Source organism: Muscardinus avellanarius, assembly GCF_963383645.1.
Source record: "Muscardinus avellanarius genome assembly, chromosome: 4".
Lineage (NCBI taxonomy): Eukaryota > Metazoa > Chordata > Mammalia > Rodentia > Gliridae > Muscardinus > Muscardinus avellanarius.
The window spans coordinates 135,283,627-135,310,237 of record NC_137789.1 but is presented as its reverse complement, the minus strand read 5'-3'; the positions used below and the strand labels follow the sequence as shown (position 1 = coordinate 135,310,237).

General features: G+C 45.0%; 1 protein-coding gene across 2 annotated transcripts in view; it reads right to left on the bottom strand.

Annotated features, from left to right (window-relative positions):
- The window catches only part of SUFU (SUFU negative regulator of hedgehog signaling), a gene marked incomplete at both ends in the record, with an annotated part of 116,453 nt that overhangs the window by 72,144 nt on the left and 17,698 nt on the right, over nucleotides 1–26,611 (bottom strand). For both annotated transcript variants that reach the window (XM_080693617.1, XM_080693618.1), the window contains one exon: nucleotides 9,608–9,744. In XM_080693617.1, the coding sequence (XP_080549743.1) occupies nucleotides 9,608–9,744 (137 nt within the window). The remainder of the gene's footprint in view (nucleotides 1–9,607; nucleotides 9,745–26,611) is intronic.

The following is a 26,611-nucleotide window of genomic DNA, read 5'->3' as shown; positions in this document are numbered from 1 at the left end:
TTAATATATTTATTTTTATTTTTATTTATTTATTTATTTATTTTTTTTTTTGAAAGAGGGTTTCACTGAGTTGCAAAGGGCCTCACTAAGTAGCTGAGGCTGGCCACAAACCGAGATCCTCCAGTCTCAGCCTCTCAAATGCTGGGATTACAAGCGTGTGCCACCACGCCCAGCCAGTACACGCCTTCTTTATTCTTAGTTGTTTTTTTATTAGTTGTTTGTTTGTTTGTTTGTTTGTTTGTTTGTTTGTTTTGCTGTACTGGGGATAGAACCCAGGGGCATTCTACCTCCAAGCTACACCCCAGCCCTATATTTTATTCTTTATTCTGAAACAATGTCTCCCTGAGTTGCAGAGGGCCAGTGCTGCTCCCTTGATCTGGCAATTTTGTGCCGGATGAAGACATACATGGGGGAGGAGTGGAGATGGGACCTACTTGGGTTATTAGCAGCAAGTTCAGGCACACGGTGTTGAGGACCTGCATTATGCAGCAAAACAGGTAGAAATAGAAAGGATGATGCTGTCAGAAGTCAGAATAGGGGAAGGACAGTGACTGAGAGGGACACAAAGAAGTTCTGGAAAGTTTGTCTTTTTCCTGATTTGGGTGCTGGTTACACAGGCATGTCCAGATTCTGAAAACTCATCAAACTGCACAGTTATGTGTGAGTAAACCATACACATTTTCACAAATAAAAAAACTAAAAGATGATGTGCTGCACACTTGCAGTCCCAGCTACTAGGGAGACGTAGGCAGGAGGATCACAAGTTCAAAGCCAGCGTGGACAACTTAGTGAGACACTGTCTTAAAATAAAGCAAGCCGAGCATGGTGGCGCACACTTGTAATCACTGCATTTGGGAGGCTGAGACCAGAGGATCACGGTTTGTGGACAGCCTCAGCTACTTAGTGAGGTCCTCCACAAATTAAGTGAGACCCTGTTTCAAAATAAAGACTACAAGGCCGGCACGCTTGTAATTCCTGTGCTTAGGAGGCTGAGACAGGAGGATCGCATAGGTTTGAAGCCAGCCTCAGCTACTTAGTGAGGCTCTCAGCAACCCTGTTTCCAAAGTATAAAATAAGTCTGGGAGTATAGCCCAGAGGTAGAAAAGTCCCTGGGTTCCACTCCCAGTACCACCAAAAATAAATAAATAAATAAATAAATAAATAAATAAATAAATATTTAAAAATATAAAATAGGTCTGGGAGTATAGCCCGGAGGTAGAAAGCCTCTTAAAAGGTTTTAACCCCAGTACCACACACACACACACACACACACACACACACACACACACACACACAAAAGAATACAAAATAGAGCAGGGGGGCCAGGCATGGTGGCCCAGGCTTGTAATCCCTGCACTTAGGAGGTAGAGACAGGAGGATCCCGCAAGTTCGAAGCCAGCCTCACTGGCTAAAGAGACCTTGTATCCAAATAAAATATAAAAATAGGTCTGGGAGTGTAGACCAGAGGTAGAAGGGTTCCATCCCCAGTACCACCAAAAAAAAAAAAAAAAAAAAAAGAAAAATAGGGCAGGGGGTTTAGCTTGGAGGTCCATCCCCGCACCCATAAATAAATAAATAAATAAATAAATAAATAAATAAAGAAAGAAAGAAAGAAAGAAAGAAAGCTAGACATGGTGGCCCATGCTTGTAATCTCAGTACTTGGGAGGTTGAGACAGAAACCCTCTATAACCCAGTAAGATCCTGTTTCAAAATAAAGAATGAATTAAAAATATAGGGTTGAGGGTATAGCTTAGATGTAGAATGCTCCTGGTTTCAATCCCCAGTACCACATTAAAAAAAAAAAAAAAAAAAGCCATGCATGGTGGTGCACACTTGTAATCCCAGTACTTGGGAGACTGAGCCTGGAGGATAGCAGGTTCACTACCACACTCAGCAGTGAGTTTAGTGAGGCCCTTAGCAACTTAGTGAGACTTTGTTACAAAATAAAAAATAATTTAAAAAAATGAGACTGGGCCTGGCGTGGTGGCGCAAGCTTGTAATCCCCGCACTTGGGAGGCAGAGACAGGAGGATCACGCAGGTTCGAAGCCAGCCGCGCGCGCTGGCTTAGGAGACCCTGTTTCCAAATAAAAATGTAAAAATAGGTCTGGGAGTGTAGCCCGGAAGTAGAAGGGCTTCCAGGAACCCCAGTACCACAAAAAAAAAAAAAAAAAAAAAAAAAATGAGACTGGGAGTGTCTTGGAGGTAGAATGTCCCTGATTCAATTTCTAGCACTACAACACAAACAAAACAAAGAAAACAAATAATAAAATAATACACAAAGGGCTGAGGATGTGGCCCAGAGGTGGAGTGTTTGCCTAGCATGTGTGAGGCCCTAAACTCAATCTGTACCATCAGGAAAAAGGAATAGAAAAAATTTTTAAAAAGATAAAAGATAAAAGAATAGATATAAGATTTAAGGGTATTTTGGAAATATTATGAAAAAATTTGGCCCCGTCTGTCTTCCAAATGCTCCAGAAGGTCACTGTATTGAGCACCAGCAGTACATCTAACAGTAAGTAGGCATCATGGAGACAGAGGCCACGTGAGCCGGTACCGATCCCTCCTGTGCACGGCGCTGGACTCTCACGATGCAGCCTGAGACCCAAGTAGGCTAGGTATCAGCTGAGAACCTGGGGCGTGGCATCCTGGTGACGTGAGTGCCGTTAAGAGCTATGCACTATCCAGGTTCAAATCCTGCCTTTGTATCTACTAGATAGGTGACCATGAACATGCCTGACTCACAGAGCCTGTCTGCATGTAACAAGATGCTGACAGCTGTGCAGGGTATAAGGGATACACAGTAAGCACTAGCTCTTCTCCTCATCACCATTTACCATTTACTTTTCTTTATCATTTTCCTATTATTTATTTATTTATGGGTACTAGAGGTTGAACCTAGAGGCAGTCTACTTCCAAGCCACACCCCCAACCCTATTTTATTCTTTATTTTGAGATAGGGTCTTGCTGTGCTGCTGAGGGCCCCTACTTCATTGCTAAGGGTGGCCTTCAACCTGTGATCCTTCTGCTCCAACCTCCCAAGTACTGGGATTACAGGCATGTGCCTCCACACCTGGCTATTATTTCCTCTTATTTATTTGGTACTAGAGATTGAATTCAGAACATTCTACCTCCAAGCTACAACCCTAACCCTATTTTATTTTTGTTTTTGAAACAGTGTCTAGCTAGGTTGATGAGAGTCTCACTACTTGCTGAGGCTATCCTTGAACCTGCAATCCTCCTGTCTCAGCCTCCCAAATACTGGGATTACAAGTGTGCACTAGCATGCCTGGCTTATTTTCTCATTATTTAAATAATTTACTATTACTCTCTGCCATGTTCCAAAAATAATTTAATAATTTAAAGTAAATTTATTTATTCTTTTTTTGTGTGTGTGTGGGTCTGGAGATGGAACCCAGGGGTTCGACCTCCGAGCTACACCCCCTGCCCTATTTTTTTATTCTTTATTTGGAAATAGGGTCTCACTAAGTTGCGGAGTGCCTCACTAAGTAGCTGAGGCTGGCTGAGAACCTGTGTGATCCACCTATCTCAGCCTCCCAAGCTCTGGGATTACAGGCGTGCACCACCACGCCTGCTAATTTATCTCCTTTTTAAATGGCACAATTATATCACAGAAAGTCTGGAAAAAAGAAAATTAAGTATTATACTTTTAGGAGTGCAGTCATCCTGCCCTGTTCCGAAGTTCCTAACAAGATCTGCAAGCACAACCTACAGTTGCTGCAAGAGGGTCCCATTGATGCAAAGGGACTGCTGAGCACACACTCATCAGCACATACTCAAGAAACAGTCACAACTTTTATCATGAAACTCTCTGATCCTGCTGGGCATGGTGGCACACACCTATACTCTCAGTACTTGCGAGGCTGAGACAGAAGGATCGAAGGTTCAAGACCAGCCTCGGCAACTTGGTGAGACTCTCAACAACCTAGCAAGACCCTATTTCAAAATAAAGAATAAAAAAGGCTAGAGGTGTAGCTCAGAGATAGAATGCCCCTTGATTACATCCTCAGAACCACAGGGGGAAAAAAATTCCAATCCTATAAAAGTGTTAGGCTGGCTGGGCGTGGTGGCCCATGCTTGTAATCCCAGCATTCAGGAGGAGGCTGAGACAGGAGGATCAAGGTTCGTGAACAGCCTCAGCTACTTAGTGAGGCCCTTCACAACTCAGCGAGACACTATTTCAAACATAAAAAGGACTAAAAAATAGGGCTGGGGGTTAGCTCGGAGGTACAATGCCTCTGGTCTGGGTTCCATCCCCAGTATCGCCAAAAAAAAAAAAGCATTAGGCCAACACAATGAGTGAGTACCCAAAGACCCTCTACCTAGACTCACCAGCTGCTAAAAATTTTTGCCACATTTGCTTTGTCTTCTTCCTCACACACACATTTTATTTTTTGCCAACTAATTTGACATTTAAGTTGTAGACATCATTTTTAATTAATTAATTAATTAATTAATTATTTTTGCGGTTCTGGGGATGGAATCCAGGGGGATTCTACCTCCGAGCTACACTCCCAGAACTATTTTTTATTCTTTATTTTGAAACAGGGTCTCACTGAGCTGGAAAGAGCCTCACTAAGTAGCTGAGGCTGTCTGAGAACCGCAATCCTCCGGACTCAGCCTCACAAATGCTGGATGACAAGCATGTGCCGCCATTCCCGGCTGCAGACATCATTTTATCCATAAATACTTTAGACTTTGTTCCTCAAGAATAACCATACCCAAGGAACTTCAACAGAGTATAATACAGTCTACATTCATATTTTTATTTATTTATTTATTTATTTTTTGGTGGTTACTGGGGGTGGAACCCAGAGGCTTTCTACCTCCGGGCTATACTCCCAGACCTATTTTCTATTTTATTTGGAAACAGGGTCTCACTAAGTTGCTGAGAGCCTCACTCAGTAGCTGAGGCTGGCTTCGAACCCGTGCGATCCTCCTGTCTCTGCCTCCCAAGCGCAGGGATTACAAGCGTGCGCCACCACACCCGGTGGATACCGTCATATTTTTCTAATTGACCTGCCAATGACCCCTCCCCATGTGGGATCTAATCAGGGATCACATAACACATTGAAGCTGTCATGTTTCCTTCAATCTAGGACAACCCTCTGCCCTTGTCTTTTCATGTATTTCATAGCACCGGCATTTTTTAAGACTTAGGGCAGTTACTCTAGAAAATGTCCCACAGTCTAGATTTGTCTGACTGTCTGTACATGGTTAGACTCAGGTTCAGTATTTTTTAAAAAGTGCTATTTAGCCGGGCGTGGTGGTGCACGCTTGTAATCCCAGCATTCGGAAGGCTGAGACTGGAGGATCGCAGTTCGCGGACAGCCTCAGCTACTTAGTGAGGCCCTCTGCAACTCAGTGAGACCCAGTTTCAAAATAAAGAATAAAAAATACGGCAAGGGGTGTAGCTTGGAGGTTGAATGCCCCTGGGTTCCATCCCCAGACCCCGGGGAAAAAAAAAAAAAAAAAAAAAGGTGCTATTTAGTTGACATTTCATACTTTGCACTGCAACACATAAGGAGGTATATAATAATTATGTGGTCACAGTTAATTTTGCCGTCTGATCATTTGGCTAGAGTGATGTCTGCTTAGGCCTGTCCATTGGAGGGTGGAGGGCGTAGCTCTGTGGTACAGCACTTATTTAGCACGCCCAGGTCATGGTTGGATCTTCAGTACCACAAAACAAATAAAATCCTGTCTACTGTAAAATTACTCTTTTCCTCTTCTTAATACATAAGTAATCTGTGCAGTGATTCTTTGAGTCCTTGTGAATATCCTGTTTCCTAATAACCATTTTACCCTAGTAGACACTGGTAATCTTTGCCTGAATCCATGACCTTACTAAACTCGGTATGGTGGTACATGCCTAAAATCCCAGTACTTGGGGGACTGAGACAGGAGGATTACGCAACCAAGGCTGACCTCAGCAACCTAGAGAGATCCTGTTTTAAAAAAAACAAAACCAAAAAAAGCCAGGCCTGGTGGTGCACGCTTGTAATCCCAGCATCCAGGAGGCTGAGACCAGAGGACCGCAGTATGGGAACAGCCTCAGCTGTCAAACTTACTAAAGAATAAAAAAATAGGGCAGAGGGTGTAGCTTGTAGGTCGAATGCCCCTGGTTCCATCCCCATACCCGCAAATAATAATAATAATAATAATAATAATAATAATAATAATAATAATAAATTAAATAAATAATTAAAAGATCTGAGGGTCTATCTTGGAGGTAGGTTCAATCCCCACTAAAATACATGTGCATGCACGCATGATTTTATTTTTTTGTGGTACTGAGGATGGAACCCAGGGGCTTTTCTACCTCCAGGCTATACTCCCAGACCTATTTTATACTTTATTTGGTAACAGGGTCTAAGTTGCTGAGAGCCTCACTAAGTAGCTGAGGCTGGCTTCGAACCTGTGCAATCCTCCTGTCTCAGTCTCCTAAGCGCTGGGATGACAAGCATGTGCCACCACGCTCAGCTCGTGCATGACTTTATTAGGTACAAAATAATGAGTAGTGATGTTTACTGTGTGGGTGAAATGAACCCTTGTAAATCAAATTCTATTTTCCCACTGATTATTTTAGAACTATTTCAGAACTAAATTCAAAAGTTCACCTGCTTGATTCCCACTTGACAGTGGCCAGTAACACACATTTACATTTCTCTTGGCTTCATCTACCTGGGCAAGTACCCAGGTGAATGCACTGACTTTAAGCTGTGGCTAGGAATCGCCTGTCTATACAAGCAAAAGGTCTCCTAGTGTCTAAGCCCCATTGTTCATAGCAGATCACACTCCATGCCAAGAAAAGTCTCCTTCCCCAAAACAGTTCCATGTCAGAGTCAGCTTTAGGTACATCAAGGAGAAGGAGGGAGACTCAAAGGGCTCAGGACCTAGACTCCTGGTATAATATGAAAAGATTCTGGCCAGGCGTGGTGGTGCACGCTTGTAATCCCAGTACTTGAGAATCCGAGACAGGAGGATTACAGGTTCACAACCAGCCTCAGCTACTTAGCGAGGCTCTCAGCAACTTAGTGAGATCCTGTTTCAAAATAAAGAATAGAAAATTAGGCCGGGCGTGCTGGCACATGCTTGTAATCCCCGTGCTTGGGAGGTTGAGAGGAGGATTGCGCAAGTTCGAAGCCAGCCTCAGCTGGCTTAAGAGACCTGTTTCCAAATAAAATATAAAATAGGTCTGAGAGTATAGCCCGGAGGTAGAAGGCCCCTGGGCTCCATCCCCAGTACCACCAAAAAAAAAAAAATAGGTCTGGGAAGCTGGGCATGGTGGTGCACGCTTGGAGACAGGAGGGTCGTGCAGGTTCATAAGAGACCCTGTTTCCAAATAAAATATAAAATAGGTCTGAGAGTGTAGCCTGGAGGTAGAAGGGTTTCATCCGCAATACCACCAAAAAATAAATAAATAAATAAATAAATAAAAATAAAATTAGGGCTGGGAGTATAGATTAGAGGTAGAATACCCCTGGGTTCAATCCTCAGTACTAAAAAAAAAAAAAGAAAAGAAAAGAAAAAGGAAAAGATTCTGCAAACTACACTAGGATGGGAGCAAATTACGTGAGCCTGGGACTCCTGGGACTTCAGATAGTCTGTCTTTCTGTCTTTGCAAATGTTACTTCTTCCTGGTTAACAGGCCTTTAGAGCCAATACACCAATTAAAAAACCAGCTGCATCAGAATCCCCTGAGCAGCTGATTAAAAAACAGACACTCCAGCTGGGTGTGGTGACACACACTTGTAATCTCAGCGCTTGGGAGGCTGAGACAAGAGGATCCTGCAGGTTTGAAGTCAGCCTCAGCTACTTAGTGAAGGTCTCAGCAACTTAGTGAGACCCTGCTTCCAAATAAAATATAGAATAGGTCTGGGAGTGTAGCTCAGAGGTAGAAGGCCCCTGGGTTCCATCACCATGTACCACATACACGCACACACAGAATCAGACGTGGTGGTGCACACTTGTAATCCCAGTACTTGGGAGACTGAGACAGGAGGATCCAGGTTCACAGACAGCCTCAGCTACTTAGTCAAGCCTTCTGGAACTTAGTGAGACCCTGTTTCAAAATAAAGAATAAGCCGGGCGTGGTGGCACACGCTTGTAATCCCGGTGCTTGGGAGGCAGAAACAGGAGGATCGTGCAGGTTCGAAGCCAGCCGCGCTGGCTTAAGAAACCCTGTTTCCAAATAAAAATATAAAAAAAGTAGGTCTGGGAGTGTAGCCCGGAGGTAGAAGGGCTTCCAGGAACCCCAGTACCACCAAAAAGAAAGAAAAAGAAAGAAAGAAAGAAAGAAAGAAAGAAAGAAAGAAAGAAAGAAAGAAAGAAAGAAAGAAAGACCGACCCAGGGGTGCAGCTCGGAGGTAGAATGCCCTTGGGTTTCATCCCCAGTACCAAAAAAGAGAAAGAAACAGACACTCCACCACCACCAAGTGCTAGTGCAGGTATGCCACTATCATGTGAACTACATTATATGTTAGACTATAATGCACCAATAAATAAATATATATATAAATTTTAAAAGAGACACTCATATCCTACCTATGGCCAACTCAAAGCCCTGCAAGGAAGTATGGGAGTCAGTATGCTGACAGGCTCCCATGAGTAGCCAGGTTTGGAAACTCCTGCTTAGATAAGACCCACTGTAACCTCCAAGAGGAGACTTTCTCAAAAGACAAGTGATTGACTGGGCATGGTGGCGCACACTTGTAATCCCTGCAACTGGGAGGCAACCAAAAGCACCTAGAAATATCACCACCTACAGATTCTGGGCCTAAGGTCTCCGTGGGGCCCAGAAATCCACGTTTGCAACAAGGTCTTCAGATGCAGGAGGCCTGAGAGCCCCACATGCATGCTCCTCTGCACTCAGCTGTGATAGCCAAGGAGCAAAAGAGTTGTGAAGAAGTACCAGCTTTCACCGGAAGGCTACTTATCCAACCAGAAAAACAACATCTGAGATCCCATGGGAAGTGCTCCTGAGTAATTCACTACGCACACAGAAAGAGATGATAGGAAGCCTCCAAGAAACGCATTAAACTTCACTCCGACCTTTCATCCCACCGGAGGATGTAAGCGGCTCCCAGCACAAAGTACGCACTTCAAGATCCACATCAGCCATCTCTGGAGGACAGCAGAAGCGAAGTACAATTCCTGGAGGGTGTATGAATCACCTGAACCAAATATATGTCAGTCTGTCCAGGCCCTGCCTGATTCCAGCTCCCCGTGCACCCTGTAAGGGAGAGAGCACCTGGAAGTTTCTTCCCCCTCTGCGCCACCCTCTACCGTTCACTGAGTTGGAGCCAAGACTAACATGTGTGCTTGTGGCTCCAGTAACAGAAGGCCAGGCCACCAGGCGTGGGGAACAGAAACCAGGCTAATTATAGCACACTGCAACAAAGCACAGGGTGTCAAGGACAGTGACAGACAGGAGGACACGGTGACATTTTCTTCTCTGCTGTGGCCCAAGTAGCTATCCACTCAGGAAAGGTTTTCACAGACATCAAAATATACCTGCAAGTTCCCCACACCATTCATACATATGGCAAAAGGACCAGCACACCAGCCAGCCCCTGGGCTCTTACCTGACTGGAACACGTATCGGGCCAGACCTTGCATTAGCTCTGCTGGCCACGTTGGGGGAGCAGACTCCCCAGTTTCTCTCTTCAAACGAAATGTCAATTCAAAGCCAAAACCACTAGGTCCATCTGTTCCTGTAAACCTGAAAGAAATTAAAAAGCAAATGTTTTTAGGTTCAGTAACTTTAGGAAAAAACGCTGTTTTGAAAGTCTAACTAAAGTTCTCTGTTTTATGTGGCGGCCTCAGCATGCAAACCCTCTATTCAGGAGAATTTCCAGGGTCTGAGCCCTGGGAGGAAGGAAGAACCTCAACAGCCTGTGCGGAAGCCGAGCTCGTGGCTTCCCCCCTGCCTGCCGGGGCACGAGTACAGGACCTTGGCCTGGCCAGTCAGATTCCCCTGCTAGCACTGAGTTACGAGCTCCAGGTTTTGTGGCTCTAGACATTCCTTTCCAGTTGCCTGAAGCACTGTTACTGAAACTCTTCTTCATTCATGTTCTTTACTCTGTAAAGCCGTTAATAAGCACCCACTTAGTTTGCTAAGGATACATGTCCTATGAGCCACAGCCGTGTCCTCCAGTGTCCTCCGTGAGGACAGAGCCCTTCCCCTTCACTCCACACTATGAGGGTACAATCATGGGCTGCGCTGGCTGGCCTCCAAAGTGAGCATCTGCGGACGATCCCAAGGCAGATTCCATATTCTTCCTGAAAACCAGCATCCCGATGACAGCATCCATCAGCACCACTCCTCCCCAAACCTAGCACTCCAGGATACTCTTCAGTCTCCAAACTGAAGCAGGAACATTGCCTCCCTTCCCATCTCCAGGTGATATCGAATGGTGAGGAATGCTGGCTCTGTGGCTGCAACTCCTCACAGTGACCAAAGTTGGAATGCCTGCCTCCCTGTCTGTTAGAAAATGCTCAGAAGCCTCGTGTCTCAGGGAAGTCCCTGAAATAGACTGCTGTCAGAGAAGGCAGCAGTGTGGGCCAGAGAGCGGAGATTGGTTGGTATGGCACCACACCTCTTGAGTCAAGGGAAGCATCCAGGGAAGAGTTCCTGAAAGCTCCACAAGGCTTGCCAGCACAGGAACGGTTAAAATATGCTCATGATATAATTTTCAGTAATTATATCTTGTACAAACATGAGCCACAATGACTATACACGTGTAAATTCCCCAGCATACAAATACAAACCATAAACCAAGATGACAGCCAACAGCTCCCAGCTAGCCAAGCTCCTGAGCAGGTAATCAGAAGAGAGAATTCTCAAGGGCTAATGATGGAGTCGATGCCCAACCCTGGAATCCCTCATGCCATCTTTCCTTCACCACCATCACCCCCAAGAAGCCAGGGCAGGAGACTAGAGAGAATGATTCTAATGTCTTAGAAACTGACAGAATCCTGGCCTTGACTCTGTGTGCCTAGGCGAACCCATCCTCCTGCATCATGGAGGGGAAAATCACCTCTGAGAGGCCTAGTTCAATCTCTTTTGGACTGAAAAAGAATCTTCAGAAATCATCGTATCAAGCCTAATTGAATTTAAGGATGTGTCCACGGTTTGCATTTTCTCCAGTTAACTAGCAATGTGGGAAGCAGAATCCTTTTGGAGCATACACAGAATTGTGGAGATCAGGCTGCGATGCTCAGTACGACGCCACTTTAGCCACTTCATTTTCTTGCTGAATTGCCCTTTTTGAGGTCAGTTCAGTGCAAAGAGGTGGAGGAAACAGACGTGCAACTGAGGCTGTGAAAGCGGCCTCCCTGGAGCTGCAGGTTTGGCAGAGGTAGAAACCCAGGGGTGACGCAAGACTGACTCTAAAACTCTGCAAGACAGGACACTAGGGCGAAAGGAAGATTTCAAGCAGCCACCAATTATAGGCAGCTTTGTAAAATGTATTAGACCATTATTCCTGGGCTTTCATCTTAAGCCAATGAAAATACATGATTTCTACCCACAGACACTTAAGAAACATACTAAAAGGAACATGTTCATCTTGGGTTGCACAGTGGGGAAAATCCTTAGATGGAGAAAGAAGTCTCAGAATAATCTGTGTCCACACAGCACCACCTCATTATCAGGGCTGCAGGCACGCATATATGGGTGTGCCCTTGCGCGCACACACACGTGTACACCATCTGTCTCCACACAGGGTGCGTCCTGGGCCAGCTCTGCGGTGGGCAGCCAGCCCTCACTTGGCTGCAGGGAAGTGACAGGCCCATCCAGATGGTCTCCACCTGCATTTGATTACCACCCACCAGGCTGGCTGGACGTAACCTCCATACTCTGAAACATGAGTTTGGAATGGCCCAGCCTCAGGATAAACATTCAACCTGGGCCTGTCAGGAGGCCTCATTTTCAAAGCAGGCTGCCCAGGCAATAGCCAAGTGACAAGGTCATTTGGTCTTTAAAATCTCCTGGAGGGGCCTGGCCTGGTCTGGACTTCCTCATGTGAGAACTTCTTTTGCCAAAGTGGTTCTGTGACTAGAGAATGAAGCCACTCCGAGGAAGCAGCTGTCCGTCATGTCTTCTGAGAGAGGAAAGCACGAGAGGAAATTTGCACGTGCTGAGAAAAACAGGATCTGGGTCAGCATGAGAAATTTTCCTAACATAGAAGGCTGCTAAAATACTGGCTAGCGGAAAATGGGGCCATGGAAATTTCTTTCTACAGGAATTTTTTCCCCCCTACTGGTCCTGGGGATTAAACCCAGGGACATTCTACATTCAAGTTACATTTCCAGCCCTTTTAAAATTTATTTTGCTGGGCATGGTGGCACACACTTGTAATCCCCGTGCTTGGGAGGTGGAGACAGGAGGATCGTGCAGGTTCGAAGCCAGCCTTGCTGGCTTAAGAGACCCTGTTTCCAAATACTAAAAGTATAAAATAGGTCTGGGAGTGTAGCCTGGAGGTAGAAGGGTTTCCAGGAACCCCAGTACCACCAAAAAAAAAAAAAAAAATTTTTATTTTGAGGCCGGGCGTGGTGGCGCACGCTTGTAATCCCCACACTTGGGAGGCTGAGACAAGAGGATTGCACAGGTTCGAAGCCAGCCTCAGCTACTTAGTGAGGCTCTCAGCAACTTAGTGAGACCCTGTTTCCAAATAAAAATATAAAATAGGTCTGGGAGTATAGCCTGGAGGTAGAAAGCCCCTGAGTTCCACCCCCAGTACCATCAAAATAAAATAAATAAATTTATTTTGAAAGAAGGTCTCACTAAGTTGCTGAGGCTGTCCTCAACCTGTCTCAGCCTCACAGGTACTGGATTATAGGCATACGCCACCACCACACCTAGCATACTATGCCTTTTCTGTTTAGATACACAACTGACTATAGCACTCAGTACAGTAACATGCTATACAGGTTTATAGCCTAAGAGCAATCGGCTGTACCATATGGCCCAAGTGTGAAGGAGGCCGTATCATCTAGGTTTGTGTACAAATACTCCATGATGTTCACAAAACGATGAGAGACTGACAAGGCATTTCTCAGAACTTATCCCGGCTGAGCAATGCATGACAGATTCTCTTTCTCTCTCCTAAGCCTATGGTGTTTGACCTCACTAATAAGAGGAACAAATTAAAGCAAATCAAAACAATAATGGGACCCAGGCACGGGGGCGCATGTTTATAATCTCAGCACTTGGGAGGCTGAGACAGGAGGGTCCCAGGCTCCAAGCCAGCCTCGGCGATTTAGGGAGGCTCTCAGCAGCCGAGTGAGGCCCCGCTTCCAAATAAGGAACAAAATCAGGTTGGAGGCGTGGCTTGGAGGTAGAATGCCTCTGGGTTCAATCTCCAGTACCAAAAACAAAACAAAACAAAATAAAAATAATAATGAGATACTGTTCTCATCTATCAGCCTGGAAGAAATTAAAAAGTATAATACTAGCTGGACATGGTGGCGCACGCTTGTAATCCCAGCATTTGGAAGGCTGAGACTGGAGGATCGCGGTTCTCAGCCAGCCTCAGCTACTTGGTGAGGCCCTGTACAACTTGGTGAGACCCTGTTTCAAAATAAAGAATAAAAAATAGGGCAGGGGGTATAGCTCGGAGGTCAAATGCCCCTGGGCTCCATCCCCAGACCCCCCCCCCAAAAAAAAAAAAGTATACTACGTTCTGTTGGTAAGGTTGTAAGAAAAGAGGCCTTCTCATATGGTCCTCGTGGGGGTACAAATTAGTTCAAAGTTTATGGAGGGGAACTTGGCAATACCTAACAAAACTACATCAATGTTTTTCACTTCTAAGAGTTTATAATGGCCAAATACTGGAACGCGCCTAAATGCCCATTCATAGAACAATACAGTGTGGTTCAAAGAGTCCTATACAGGCTGGGCGTGGTGGCGCACACTTGTAATCCCTGTGCTTGGGAGGCAGAGACAGGAGGATCATGCTGGTTTGAAGCCAGCCTGGCTGGCTTAAGAGACCCTGTTTCCAAATAAAAAAATATAAAATGGGTCTGGGAGTGTAGCCCAGAGGTAGAAGGGCTTCCAGGAACCCCAGTACCACAAAAAACAAAAAACAAACAAAACAAAAAATAAAGAGTACTATACAGTTATAGGAAAAAATGAAGACCTCTACAAGCTGATATGGATACTGTTATGTAAAAACAGCAAAATATGAGCTGGTCGTGGTGGCGCACGCTTGTAATCCCCGCGCTTGGGAGGCTGAGACAGGATGATCACGCAGGTTCGAAGCCAGCCTCAGCTGGCCTAAGAGACCCTGTTTCCAAATAAAATATATAATAGGTCTGGGAGTGTAGCCCGGAGGTAGAAGGCCCCTGGGTTCCATCCCCAGTACCACCAAAAATAACAAAACAAAACAAAACAGCAAAATAAACCAGGTGTGATGGTGCACATTTGTAATCCCAGTAGTTGGGAGGCTGAGACAAGAGGATCGCAGGTTCGAGTTCATCCTTAGCATCTGAGACCCTGTTTCAAAATAAAATAAAACAGGACTGGGGGTATAGCTCAGAGGTAGAATGTCCCTGGGTTCCATCCCCAGTAACACACACACACACACATACACACACACACACAAAAAAAAAAAAAAAAAAGGAGAAAAATAATTCTATAGTATGCTGTTTTTTGCATGGTACTGGGGATTGAACCAGGGATATTTTTCCTCCAAGTTATACCCCCAGCTCTATTTTATTCTTTATTTTGAAACACAGTCTCACTAAGTTGCATAAGGTCTCATATGTTGCTGAGGCTGGCCACAAACCTATGATTCTCCTGTCTCAGCCTACTAAAGACTGGGATTACAAGTGTGTGCCACCTTGCCCGGGTTAAAATATGTTTTTGAGGAAGCCAAAAGGGAAGATCTGCTATCTGTGCAAAAAAAGCTACATGGGAATGGGGTGGGAATTGGGAAAGGAATAAATGAGTGCTGTGTGCACGTGCGCCTCCATCATTTTGTACTCCATTAAGATGGTACTGAGTACAGCAGGCTGTGGTGGCGCACGCTTGTCATCCCAGCATTCGGGAGGCTGAGACAGGAGGATCACGGTTCGCGGACAGACTCAGCTACTTAGTGAGGCCCTTTGCAACTCAGTGAGACTGTGTTTCAAAAATAAAGAATAAAATAGAGCTGGGGGTGTAACTTGGAGGAAAAATATCCCTGGTTCAAAATAAAGAATAAAAAAAAATAGGTCTGGGGGCGTAGCTCAGAGGTAGAATGCCTCTGGGTTCCATCCCCAGTACTGCAAAAAAAAAAAAAAAAGTGTATGACTATAATGCACCAATAAAGATATTTTTAATTAAAAAAAAGAAGCTACATGGGAAGGATAAATGGGAACCTGAAACCGGCTGCCTACATGCAGCAAGTGGGAACAAGATGGAAAGAACTGTAGGGGTGGGATAACATTCTCCTGAATATACCTTTTCATATAGTTCTCACTTCTGGATCGGCGCTAATGTTTCCACATAGGCTAAACACAGAACGATCGAGGATGGAGGAAACTTACTAAAATGCAATACAAACAAAAATAAATGAATTTAACTAGATTTCAAATTAACAATATAATTACACTGAAAACGGGTGACACAAGAACCCAGTAACTTTTGTACACAGTTTGTTGACCATATATCTCAAGATAAAGACAAAAAGAATAAATATTGAACACCTAGTCAGTTGGTTTGCTTTTTCATTAGTATGGGTAATTCTGAAGTTATCTTATGTGTAAGTGTATCATGAATAATGGGAATCAGGTTTCCCTTCTGTCAAAAAAGTCAAAAATATATGTCAAGCTGGCCACGGTGGCGCATGCTTGTAATCTCAGCATTTGGGAGGCTGAGATGGGAGGATCGCGGTTCACAGACAGCTTCAGCTACTTAGTGAGGTCCTTTGAAACTCAGTGAGACTTGTTTCAAAATAAAGAATAAAAAATAGGGCTGGGGGGTGTAGCTTGGAGGTAGAATGTCCCTGGGTTCCATCCCCAGTACCATACACACACAAAAAGTATATGTCGGAGTCTGAAATATGTAAAAAATAATAATTCTTTTGGTGTGTGTATAGTTTTTTTCTTTTGGTGTGTGTGGTGCGTGCGTGTGTGTGTGTGTGTGTGTGTGTGTGTGTGTGTACGTGCGCGCGCGCATGGGTATTGAACCCAGGGGCATTCTATCTCAGAGCTACATTGCCAGCCCTATTTTATTTTTTATTTGGAAACAGGGTCTCATTAAATTTGTTGAGGGCCTTGATAAATTGCTGAGGTTGGCTTTAAATGTGCTATCCTCCTGTCTTAGTCTCCTAAGTACTTGGATTACAAGTGTGCACCACCACACTGGCCATAAATAAAAATGTTTAAAAGTCAGGCTAGAATGAACTCCTTAGGAGTATGGTTTTGGAACTGGAGGTACAAGTATGAACTTATGGTATTTAATAGAAAGCTATAAAAACAGAGAACTGTGTGTGTGCTCACTTGCACACATGGAGGAGGATATGGCAACTCAAACAGCACCCGGGGCTCTTCCTCACAGCTGCCACACGTGGAGTGACATCATTACAGTGGGATTCAAACAATTACCAAATAAACATCTACAAAGAGAAGGGCTTTATTTTGAACAATTCACAATTAACTAATATTTGATTAGCCATTTGGAAATGGTATTTGGTGACAACACAGGTACCAAAACTTTGTAAAGTTCTTCTGAAATACATCTACATGGTAATATTCTGACAGCTAAGATGTTTTTTAACTTCCCATTATATTAAATCCTTTTATTCTTTTGCTTAATCTTTTTTTTTTTTTTTTTTTTTTGCAGTACTGGGGGTGGAACCCAGGAATATTCTACCTCCGAGCTACACTCTCAGCCCTATTTTTTATTCTTTATTGTGAAGCAGGGTCTCACTGAGTTGCAAAGAGCCTCACTAAGTAGCTGAGGCTGTCCACGAACCACAATCCTCCGGGCTCAGCCTCCCGAGTGCTGGATTACAAGCGTGCACCACCACACCCGGCTTTTGTTTAATCTTAAGAAAGAAAAAATACATCAGGCTAGGGATATAACTCAGTGGTAGAGGCTTGCATAGCATTAGCAAGGTCCTAAATTCAATCTCCAGCAGAAAGAAGGGAGGCAGGGAGAGGAGAAGGAAGGGCACATCACTGGAGACTACTCTGGCGCTAGTAGCTGGCATGTGCTGTGGCCATAATGCCAGCAGCACCTCTGAGTTTCACATGCTCTCTTTCTGCTACACCCTGTTCAACCAGATTCATGGAATGCATCTGCCTCGTTCAAGTAACCCTTTCCTGAGACCCCTTGTCGGGAGCCAAAGACCGCATTCCCAGAGCATTCCTCAAGTTTAAAAACAGTAGCTTCCAGGACTGATTTAGCTGAGAATCCAGCCAAACAAACTCTTCTGGCTCCCAATACTGGTGGCTTAACTCTGTTCTGGGCTTTCAGTAAGTAAAGAGCTCCCAGAATTTAAGAAAAGCCCACGCCAGGGGCAGCAGAGCCTTTTGTACAGGATAGTGGAAGTGCAGGCGGCCCTCCTCAGCGGAGACCTGCTGCACACTCTCCCCTCTATGCTCAACCATCCCCAGAGAACCAAAGGGTCAGCTGCAGGGACCCCCAAGCCACTGGCATACAAGGGGAACTCTCAGAACTCCCACTCTTGGCTTTGGCTACATCATTAAAAAGTCGTTTAAAGTACATGATGTACATTCACAAACATATCAAAGTCAATCACTATGCCAAACATGAGCAGGAGGGAAGGGGGAGGGAATGGGGTTGGAACTGGGGAAGTAATCCCAGCATTCGGGAGGCTGAAACAAGAGAATTGTGGTTTGAGGTCAGCCTCAGCTACTTAGTGAAGTCTTTTGCGACTCAGTGAGACTCTGTTTCAAAATAAAGAATAAAATAGGGCTGGGGGTGTAGCTCAGAGGTAGAATGCCTTTGGGTTCCATCTCCAGTACTGCAAAAAAAAAAAAAAAAACAACGCTGAGCTGGACATGGTGACACACACCTGTAATACCAGTACTTGGGAGGCTGAGACAGGAGGATTGCAAGTTTGAGGACAGCCTCAGCAAATAGTGACTCTCATCAACCTAGTGAGACCCTGTTTCAAAAAAAATAGGGCTAGGGGTTGTAGCTGGGGGTAGAATGTCCCTGGGTTCAATCTCCAGCAGCAAACACACACACATACAGTCCTCCATAGGCTGGATGATGGCAAGATCACAGTCCAATTTGGGAAGTGAGGTGTTCTCTGCACACAAGTATGCAGCTTAGGGCTTCTTGCTGACCCAAGAGCCCAGGTGTCTACTACCCAGGGGCCTTTGTTCACCCACCATCCTGCAGAACTCTGGGAAGGCAGCCAGCCCAGAGGACTAAGACACCTAACACAGAGTAATGAAGCACATCATCTCAGCTCCCGGGGCACAGGCTGTACTTTTTATGTGTGTATTCTGTGCATGGACACATCATGTCACAGTTGAGCAATGCTAACTGCTAATAATATTTCTACTGTTTCCCAAAAGAGATAATCAGGCTGAGACATCAAACAAGATAAGCCAGTATTAAAAAGCAATGCGCTGCCGGGCGTGGTGGCATGCGCTTGTAATCCCGCGCTTGGGAGGCAGAGACAGGAGGATGCGCTGGCTTAAGAGACTCTGTTTCCAAATAAAAATATAAAAAAATAGGTGTCTCAGAGTGTAACCTGGAGGTAGAATGGTTTCCAGGAACCCCAGTAACACCAAAAAAATAAATAAATAAAAAATTTAAAAAATATAAAATAGGTCTGGGAGTGCAGCCCAAAGGTAGAAGTGTTTCCAGGAACCCCAGTACCACCAAAAAAAAAAAAAAAAAAAAAAAAAAAAAAAAAAAAAAGCAATGAGCTGCCGGGCGTGGTGGAGCACGCTTGTAATCCCAGTACTCGAGAGGCTGAGACAGGAAGACTGCAGGTTCGAGGACAGCCTCAGCAACTAGCAAGATTTGCATCAACCTAGCAAGACCCTGTTTCCAAATAAAAGGGCCAGGGTATAGCTCAGAGGTAGAATGTCCCTGGACTCAATCCTCGGAACAACAAAAACAAAACAACAAAAAACTTAATGGCATTTCCTCTGAACCAATTTTGTTACTGTTTCCTCTCTAGAGAAGAAGTATCAGTCAGGCATGGTGGCGCACACTTGTAATCCCAGCATGCAGGCGGCTGAGACCAGAAGATCACAGTCCACAGACAGCCTCAGCTACTTAGTGAGGCCCTCCACAACTTAGTGAGATCCAGTTTCAAGATAAGTAATAAAAATACGGCAGGGGGTATAGCTCGGAAGCCGAATGCCCCTGGGTTCCATCCCCAGAACCCCCCCCCCCAAAAAAGTAGTAGTATCACTGAACTCAGTTCTCCTGCCCACATCAAAGTACAACCCCCCCCCCCCACCAAGCATCCCAGAAACCCATGTATTTTGCCCATTGGGCTGGAGATATAGTTAAGAGTTAGAATACCCCTGGGTTCAGGTGTGTTTGTGTGTGTGTGTGTGTGTGTGTGTGTGTGTGTGTGTGTGTGTTTCATATACACATTATACAGTGATAATTAACTACAGGATTAAGTAGAAAAAGGGGATGGGGCTTCGTGGAGGAGGTGTAGGGCTTCCCCTTGTTTAGGGCTCCCCTTTTAAAGTAGGCCAAGGGCCGGGCATGGTGGCACATGCTTGCAATCCCAGCACTTGGGAGGCTGAGACAGGAGGACTGTGCAGGTTCGAAGCCATCCTCAGCTACTTAGTGTGGCTCTCAGCAACTTGGTGAGACCTTGATTCCAAATAAAATATAAAATAGGTCTGGGAGTGTAGCCCGGGGGTAGAAAGCCTCTGGCTTCCATTCCTTTACTGCAAAAATAAATAAACAAATAAATACATAAATAAAATAAAGTAGGCCAGGGAAGGTTTTGTTGAAAGGAAGTATTTGGGCCAGGCATGGTGGCACATGCCTATAACCCTAGTACTTGGGAGGTTAAGACAGGAAGATCACAGGTTCAAAGCCAGCTTCAGCAATTTAGTATTTAATGAGACTCAGCAACCTAGCAAGATCCTGTTTCAAACTAAAAATTAAATATGCTGAGTGTATAGCTCAGAGGTAGAATGCCCCTGGGTTCAATCCCAGGACCAAAAAAATTAATAAAAAAGAAAGAAGGAGCTGGGTGTGGTGGTGCATGCTTGTAATCTCAGTACTTGGGAGGCTGAGACAGGAGGATCAAATAAAAAGAATAAAAAATAGGGCTGGGGGTATAGCTCAGAGGTAGAATGTTCCTGGGCTCAATCCATAGCTCAGAGGTAGAATGTTCCTGGGCTCAATCCTCAGTACTGAAAAAAAAAAAAAAATGAAAGAAAAGAAAAAGAAGAAAAAAAGAAAGAAAAGAAAAAAGCATCTGAGAAAAATGCCTAAGGAGGTGAGGAAGGGAGGGAGGGAGGCTATGTACAGTAAGCAGTGCTTTCCAGGTGTGGGAGAGCAAGGGCAAAAGGCCCTGAGGCAGAGGAACACAGCAGAGGGGCTGGAGCAGAGGAGAGCGTGCAGAGGAGGGCGCAGCAGGAAGCGGGAGCCTGCAGCAGAGGGCATGGCCCTTGAAGGCTATGGCCTGGGGCTCTCACTCAGGTGAGACAGGAAGCCACTGAATGGCTCTGAGCAGAGAGAAGTGACTGCAGGAGATGCTATGAATACAGTCCCTGGCCCAAAAAACTAGCACAGGACTAGGGCATCTGCATCAGCAACATTTCTGCAAAGCTCTAGCCCCAAAAGCTCCCTGTTCTGCTTCTGCCCTCCTTCTGGCCTTTTCTTTATGCAAAACCCTTGGTTACAAGAATGAAAAATTGCCAGGCTGGCTCCACGGGGCAGGAATCCAGCATGTCTGCAACCTGATCTATTGGAAAAGCTAGAGTGGGAAGGAGAGGCGGCTAGGGCAAGCCACCATGTCGCCGGGCAGTTTTCACTGTTTTTTTCCTCTAACCAACCAAGCTAAGCCAGGCATGGTGACACATGCTTATAATCCCAGCACTTGGGAGGCTGAGACAGGAGGATCGCGGTTCGCAGACAGCCTCAGCTACTTAGTGAGGCCCTCTGCAAATCAGTGAGACCCTGTTTCAAAATAAAGAATAAAAAATAGGGCTGGGGGTGTCACTCGGAGATAGAATGCCTCTGGGTTCCATCCCCAGTACTGCAAAAACAAACAAAGCAAGCTTTCCAGAAGCATTTAGGAGTAAAATCTGTCACAGGCAGAAAGTGTAGCCAGCCAGTTCGCTCCCAGGGACTGGGGACCTGCGCCCCGCTCTCCAGCGGTCATTCCTCCCCACAGCCATGGCACGCCAGCTCCTGACCTCATGTTGAAAGGCCTGAGGTCAGAGTCAGGGAAACTGGTGACCAGAGGCAGTGCTCTAAGCAGCTCTAGGTAGCACGTGAAGGTCAGATCTAGAAAAACAAAACCATCTCCTTGAATGGACTTCTGCGGCAAAGCTAATCTGTGAGAAGGGGCTCTGGCAGCTTGAATGATGCGAGGCGGGTCTGGGAGGGAAGGGATCCTAGCGGGCCACTATGCTCTACTTGCATGCTGGAGCTCGGTGAACCACACTCCCAGAGAAGTTGATATGAACCTATGTTCTCACTGACAAATGAGCAACTGGCCCAGCATCCGTGTGGGCGGGCCATGTTTCTGAGCCTCTGGACTGTGGCTCACAGAGTGCCCTCCAATAGGCCTCAAGGTGTGGTCTCCACAAGAGGAGAAAGGGAGCACCATGATGCCCTAACTATGAAGCTGTCCCGGCCACCTCCCCGAACTGTTTCCAGTTCAAAGACTCTTCAGCCACAAGACTGACAGCTCCGTGAGGACCAGGATCAGGTTTACTGCCACATACCTCAAGCCCAGAACCATGTCCCAACAATGACGCTTTGTGAACCAAGGCATGTCTGGTCCTCCGAAGAAGAGGGGTTAGTGATTAACGCTGGATGGAAATTAAGTGTGCCTCCCACCCACTGTAGACCCTGTGCCAGGGAAAGACAGCACAGGGTTTCAAACCGCCCTTTCTCTCAAACCATTGGCTAAGTCCTGCTATGAATACAGTAAAATTATGTTACTTGATTTCCTGTGTATGATAAAAAGCCCCACAAACCCTAAAAGGTACCCCATTTATTATAGGCATTACCTTACAATCCTCCTGGTGAGACTGTTTCAAAATAAAAATATATATAAACCAGTCACAGGGGTACATGCTTGTAATCCCAGTACTTGGGAGGCTAAAACAGGAGGACTGCAAGTTTGAGGATAGCCTCAGAAAATGGTGGGACTCTCATTAACCTAGGAAGAACCTGTTTCAAAATAAAAACAAGAGCCAGATGTGGTGGCACATGCCTATAATCCCAGCATTCAGGAGGCTGAGACAGGAGGATCATGGTTTGCAGACAGCCTCAGCTACTTAGTGAGGCCCTTTGCAACTCAATGAGACCCTGTTTCAAAGTAAATAATAACAAATAGGGCTGGGGGTGTAGCTTGGAGGTAGAATGCCCCTGGGTTCCATTCCTAGTACTACTAAAAAAAATTAATTAAAAAAATTAAATTAAATTAAAAATTAATTTTAAAAATTTTAAAAATAGGGCTGGGGCTGGGGGTATAACTTGGAGGTTGAATGCCCCTAGAATTGACTGATCCCTAGTAGTACACACATGAACACACACACACACACACACACACACACAGTAACTTAGTAAGACCTTTTTTTTAAAAGGGCTGGGGGTGTACCTCAGTGGCAGAGCACCCCTGGATTCAATTCTAGTACCATACACACACACATACACACACACAGAATAAGTATGAAGTATGCCAGGAGCAGTGATGCATACCTGTAATCCTAGTACTTGGAAGGCTACAAAGGAGGATCACAGTTTTGAGGCAAGACCCTGTTTCAAAATTAAAAAATAAGCCCGGCATGGTGGCACACAATTGTAATCCTATTACTTGGGAGACCGAGAAAGGAGGATTGCAGGCTCAATCCTGCAGGTTCAAAGCCAGTCTCAGCCATTTAGTAAGGCCCTCTGCAACTTAGACCCTGTTTCAAAATAAAGAATAAAAAATAGGGCTGGGGTGTAACTCGGAGATGCCCCTGGGTTAAATCCCTAACTGTGCAAAAAAATAAATAAGTCAATGAAAATTAAAAAATAAAAAGGAGCAGCCGGGCATGGTGGCACATACTTGTAATCCCAGCATTTGGGAGGATGAGACAGGAGGATAGTGGTTTACAGACAGCCTCAGCGTCTACATAGTGCAGCCCTTTGCAACTCAGTGAGACCCTGTTTCAAAATAAAAAATAAAAAATAGGCTGTGGGTATAGCTCAATAGTAGAATGCCCGAGTTCCATCCCTAGTACCGCAAAATAAATAAATAAATAAATAAATAAATAAATAAATATAAAAAGAGGTTAGGGGTATAGCTCAGAGGTAGAATGTTCCTGGGTTCAATCCCCAGTATTACAATAAATAAATAAAGTCTGCAAATTAAAAATAAGTTGTTGGCCAGGAGTGGTGGTGCATGCTTGTAATTCCAATACTTGGGAGGCCAAGACAGGAGGATCGCAGGTTTGCAGCCAGCCTTGGCAACTTGTGAGGCCCTCTGCAACTTAGTGAGACCCTGTCTCAAAATAAAGAATAAAAAAATAAGGCTGAGGGTATAGCTCAGAGGTAGAGTGCCCCTGAGTTCAACCCCCAGTACCACAAAAAATAAAATAAAAACATAAATTGTTAAAGGAGTTGAAACACTAAAAAATATTAATAATAAATGACTACCTACATTGATATACGAAGAGAAGAGGAAAAAAATATCCTCTCCTGGGTGGCAAAACACCTTTACATTAGAACAAAACTTCTTCCCAGATTGGCACTGCAGATATCCACAGAGCTAGGTAAGAGTTCCTTATGTCGACACTCAGCCCCACACAGATTGATCAGATACCCCATAAATTCTGGCCAAGGCTATTGGAAGGCTGAGCATATCGTGACCACACAAAAAGTATAACCACATAATCTTATTACCCAAGCCAGTGGCATCACTTTTGTGTTTTTATAGACTTGCAGATGAGCTGGGCATGGTGGCGCATGCTTGTAATCCCAGCGCTTGGGAGGCTGAAACAGGAGGATCCCACAGGTTCTTAGTGAGGCTCTCAGCAACTTAGTGAGACCCTATTTCCAAACAAAATATAAAAATATGTCTGAGATGCCTGGTGTGGTGGCACACGCTTGTAATCCCCCGCTTGGGAGGCAGAGACAGGAGGATAGCGCTGGCTTAAGAGACCCTGTTTCCGCCGGGCGTGGTGGCGCACGCTTATAATCCCCACGCTTAGGAGGCAGAGACAGGAGGATCGCGCAGGTTCGAAGCCAGCCGCACGCATGCTGGCTTAGGAGACCCTGTTTCCAAATAAAAATGTAAAAATAGGTCTGGGAGTGTAGCCCGGAGGTAGAAGGGCTTCCAGGAACCCCAGTACCACCAAAAATAAATAAATAAATAATGTCTGAGATTATAGCCAGGAGGTAGAAAAGGCCCGGGTTCCATCACTAGTAACACACACACACACACACACACACACACACAGGATGGGGGTGTAGTTCACTAGTAACACACACAAACACACGCACACACACACACACACACACACAGGATGGGGGTGTAGCTCAAAACTGCCCCTGGGTTCAATCCCCAGTACTGCAAAAAAAAAAAAAAAAGACTTGCAGACAAAGCCAGGCATAGCCGCACATGCCTTATTATAAACCCAGTACTTAGAAGCCTGAGATAGGAAGATCACAGGTTCAAGATTAACCTCAGCAACTTAGTAAGACTCTCAGTAACCTAGAAGACCCTGTTTCAAAAACAAAAAATAAAAAGGGTCAGAAGTATAGCTCAGGGGTACAATGCACCTGGGTTCAATCACTAGTACTATAAAAAAAAGAAAATGTTACAGATGAGCTGGGGGTGTAGCTCAGTACAGAGCACTTGCCTAGCATATGAAAGGCCCTGGTTTCCATCTTCAGCACTACAAAAAAAAAAAAAAAAAGGTTGCAGGTTTTACTTGTAACTTTTAAAAAATGACTATAGTAAGCTTACAGTCATTTCAACATAAAACTCAAACATTTCCCTTACAAATCAGTTACTGGTTAGTCAGGTGTGGTGGTGCATGCTTGTAATCCCAGTACTTGGGAGCCTGAGACAGGAGGATCCGGGTTCATGGCCAGCTTCATTACTTAGTGAGCCCTCTGCAACTTAGTGACACCCTGTTTCAAAATAAAGAATAAAAAATCAGGCTGGGGGTGTAGCTTGGAGGTAGAATGCCCCTGGGTTCAATCTTCAGGACCACCAAAAAAAAAAAAAAAATTGGTTCCTGGTTAACTTTTTTATCATGAACACATCATTAATTGAAGATACCTTTGAATTGAAGGCAAAGGAAGAGCTGTGCTGGGAGAACCACTACTGGATCCAGATTTCCTGGGTGTATATCCTGACTCCAATATTTGCTGACTGGGTGGATAAGCTCCTTAATATCTCAGCACCTCAGTTTCCTTATCTACATAATAAAGAAAATATATCCTACCACAGAACAGTTCTGAAGATTGAATAGACTAGCGCTGTTCTGCCTCTGAGCTACACCCCAGCCCTGTTTTACTTTTTCTTTTGAAACGGGTCCTTGGTCCATTGTCACACACTGGCCTCAAACCTGCGACCCTCCTATCTCAACTTCCCAAGTACTGAGATTACAGGTATATATGTGCCACCATGCCCAAAACATGCTAGGGCTATTAGTATTGGGGATGAAACCCTGGGGCACTCTACCTCTGCGCTATATCTGACCCCTATTTTATTTTTTATTTGGAAACAGGGTCTCACTAAATTGCTGATGGTTGTGATAAACTGCTGAGGCTGGTTGTTAACCTGCAATCCTCCTGTCTCAGCTTCCCAAGTACTGAGATTACAAGCATGAGCCACCACCACCACCAGGCTCACTCAGCTCAGATGCTGGGATTTTTCTTTTTTTCTTTGGTGGTACTGGGCGGGGGGCGGAACCCAGGGGCTTTCTACCTCTGGGCTATACCCCCAGCCTTATTTTTATAATTTATTTGGAAATAGGGTCTCACTAAGTGGATGAGAGCCTCACTAAGTAGCTGAGGCCGGCTTCGAACCTGTGCGATCCTCCTGTCTCAGCCTCTCAAGTGCTGGGATTACAAGCGTGCACCACCACAAATGGCCAATGTTGGGATTTTTTTTTTTTTTTTTTTTGTAGTATTGGGGATGGAACCCAGGGGCCTTCTACCTCCAGGCTACACTCCCAGACCTATTTTATATTTCATTTGGAAACAGGGTCTCTTAAACCAGCTAAGGCTGGCTTCGAACCTGTATTACCCTCCTGCCTCAGCCTCCCAAGCGCAGGGATTACAAGCATGTGCCACCCCATGCCCGGCTCACCAATGCTTGGATTTTTAAAGATAGATTTGAGCCTGGCATGATGGCATAGCCCTATAATCCCAGTACTTGAGAGGTTGAGACAAGATAATCATAGGTTCATGGTCA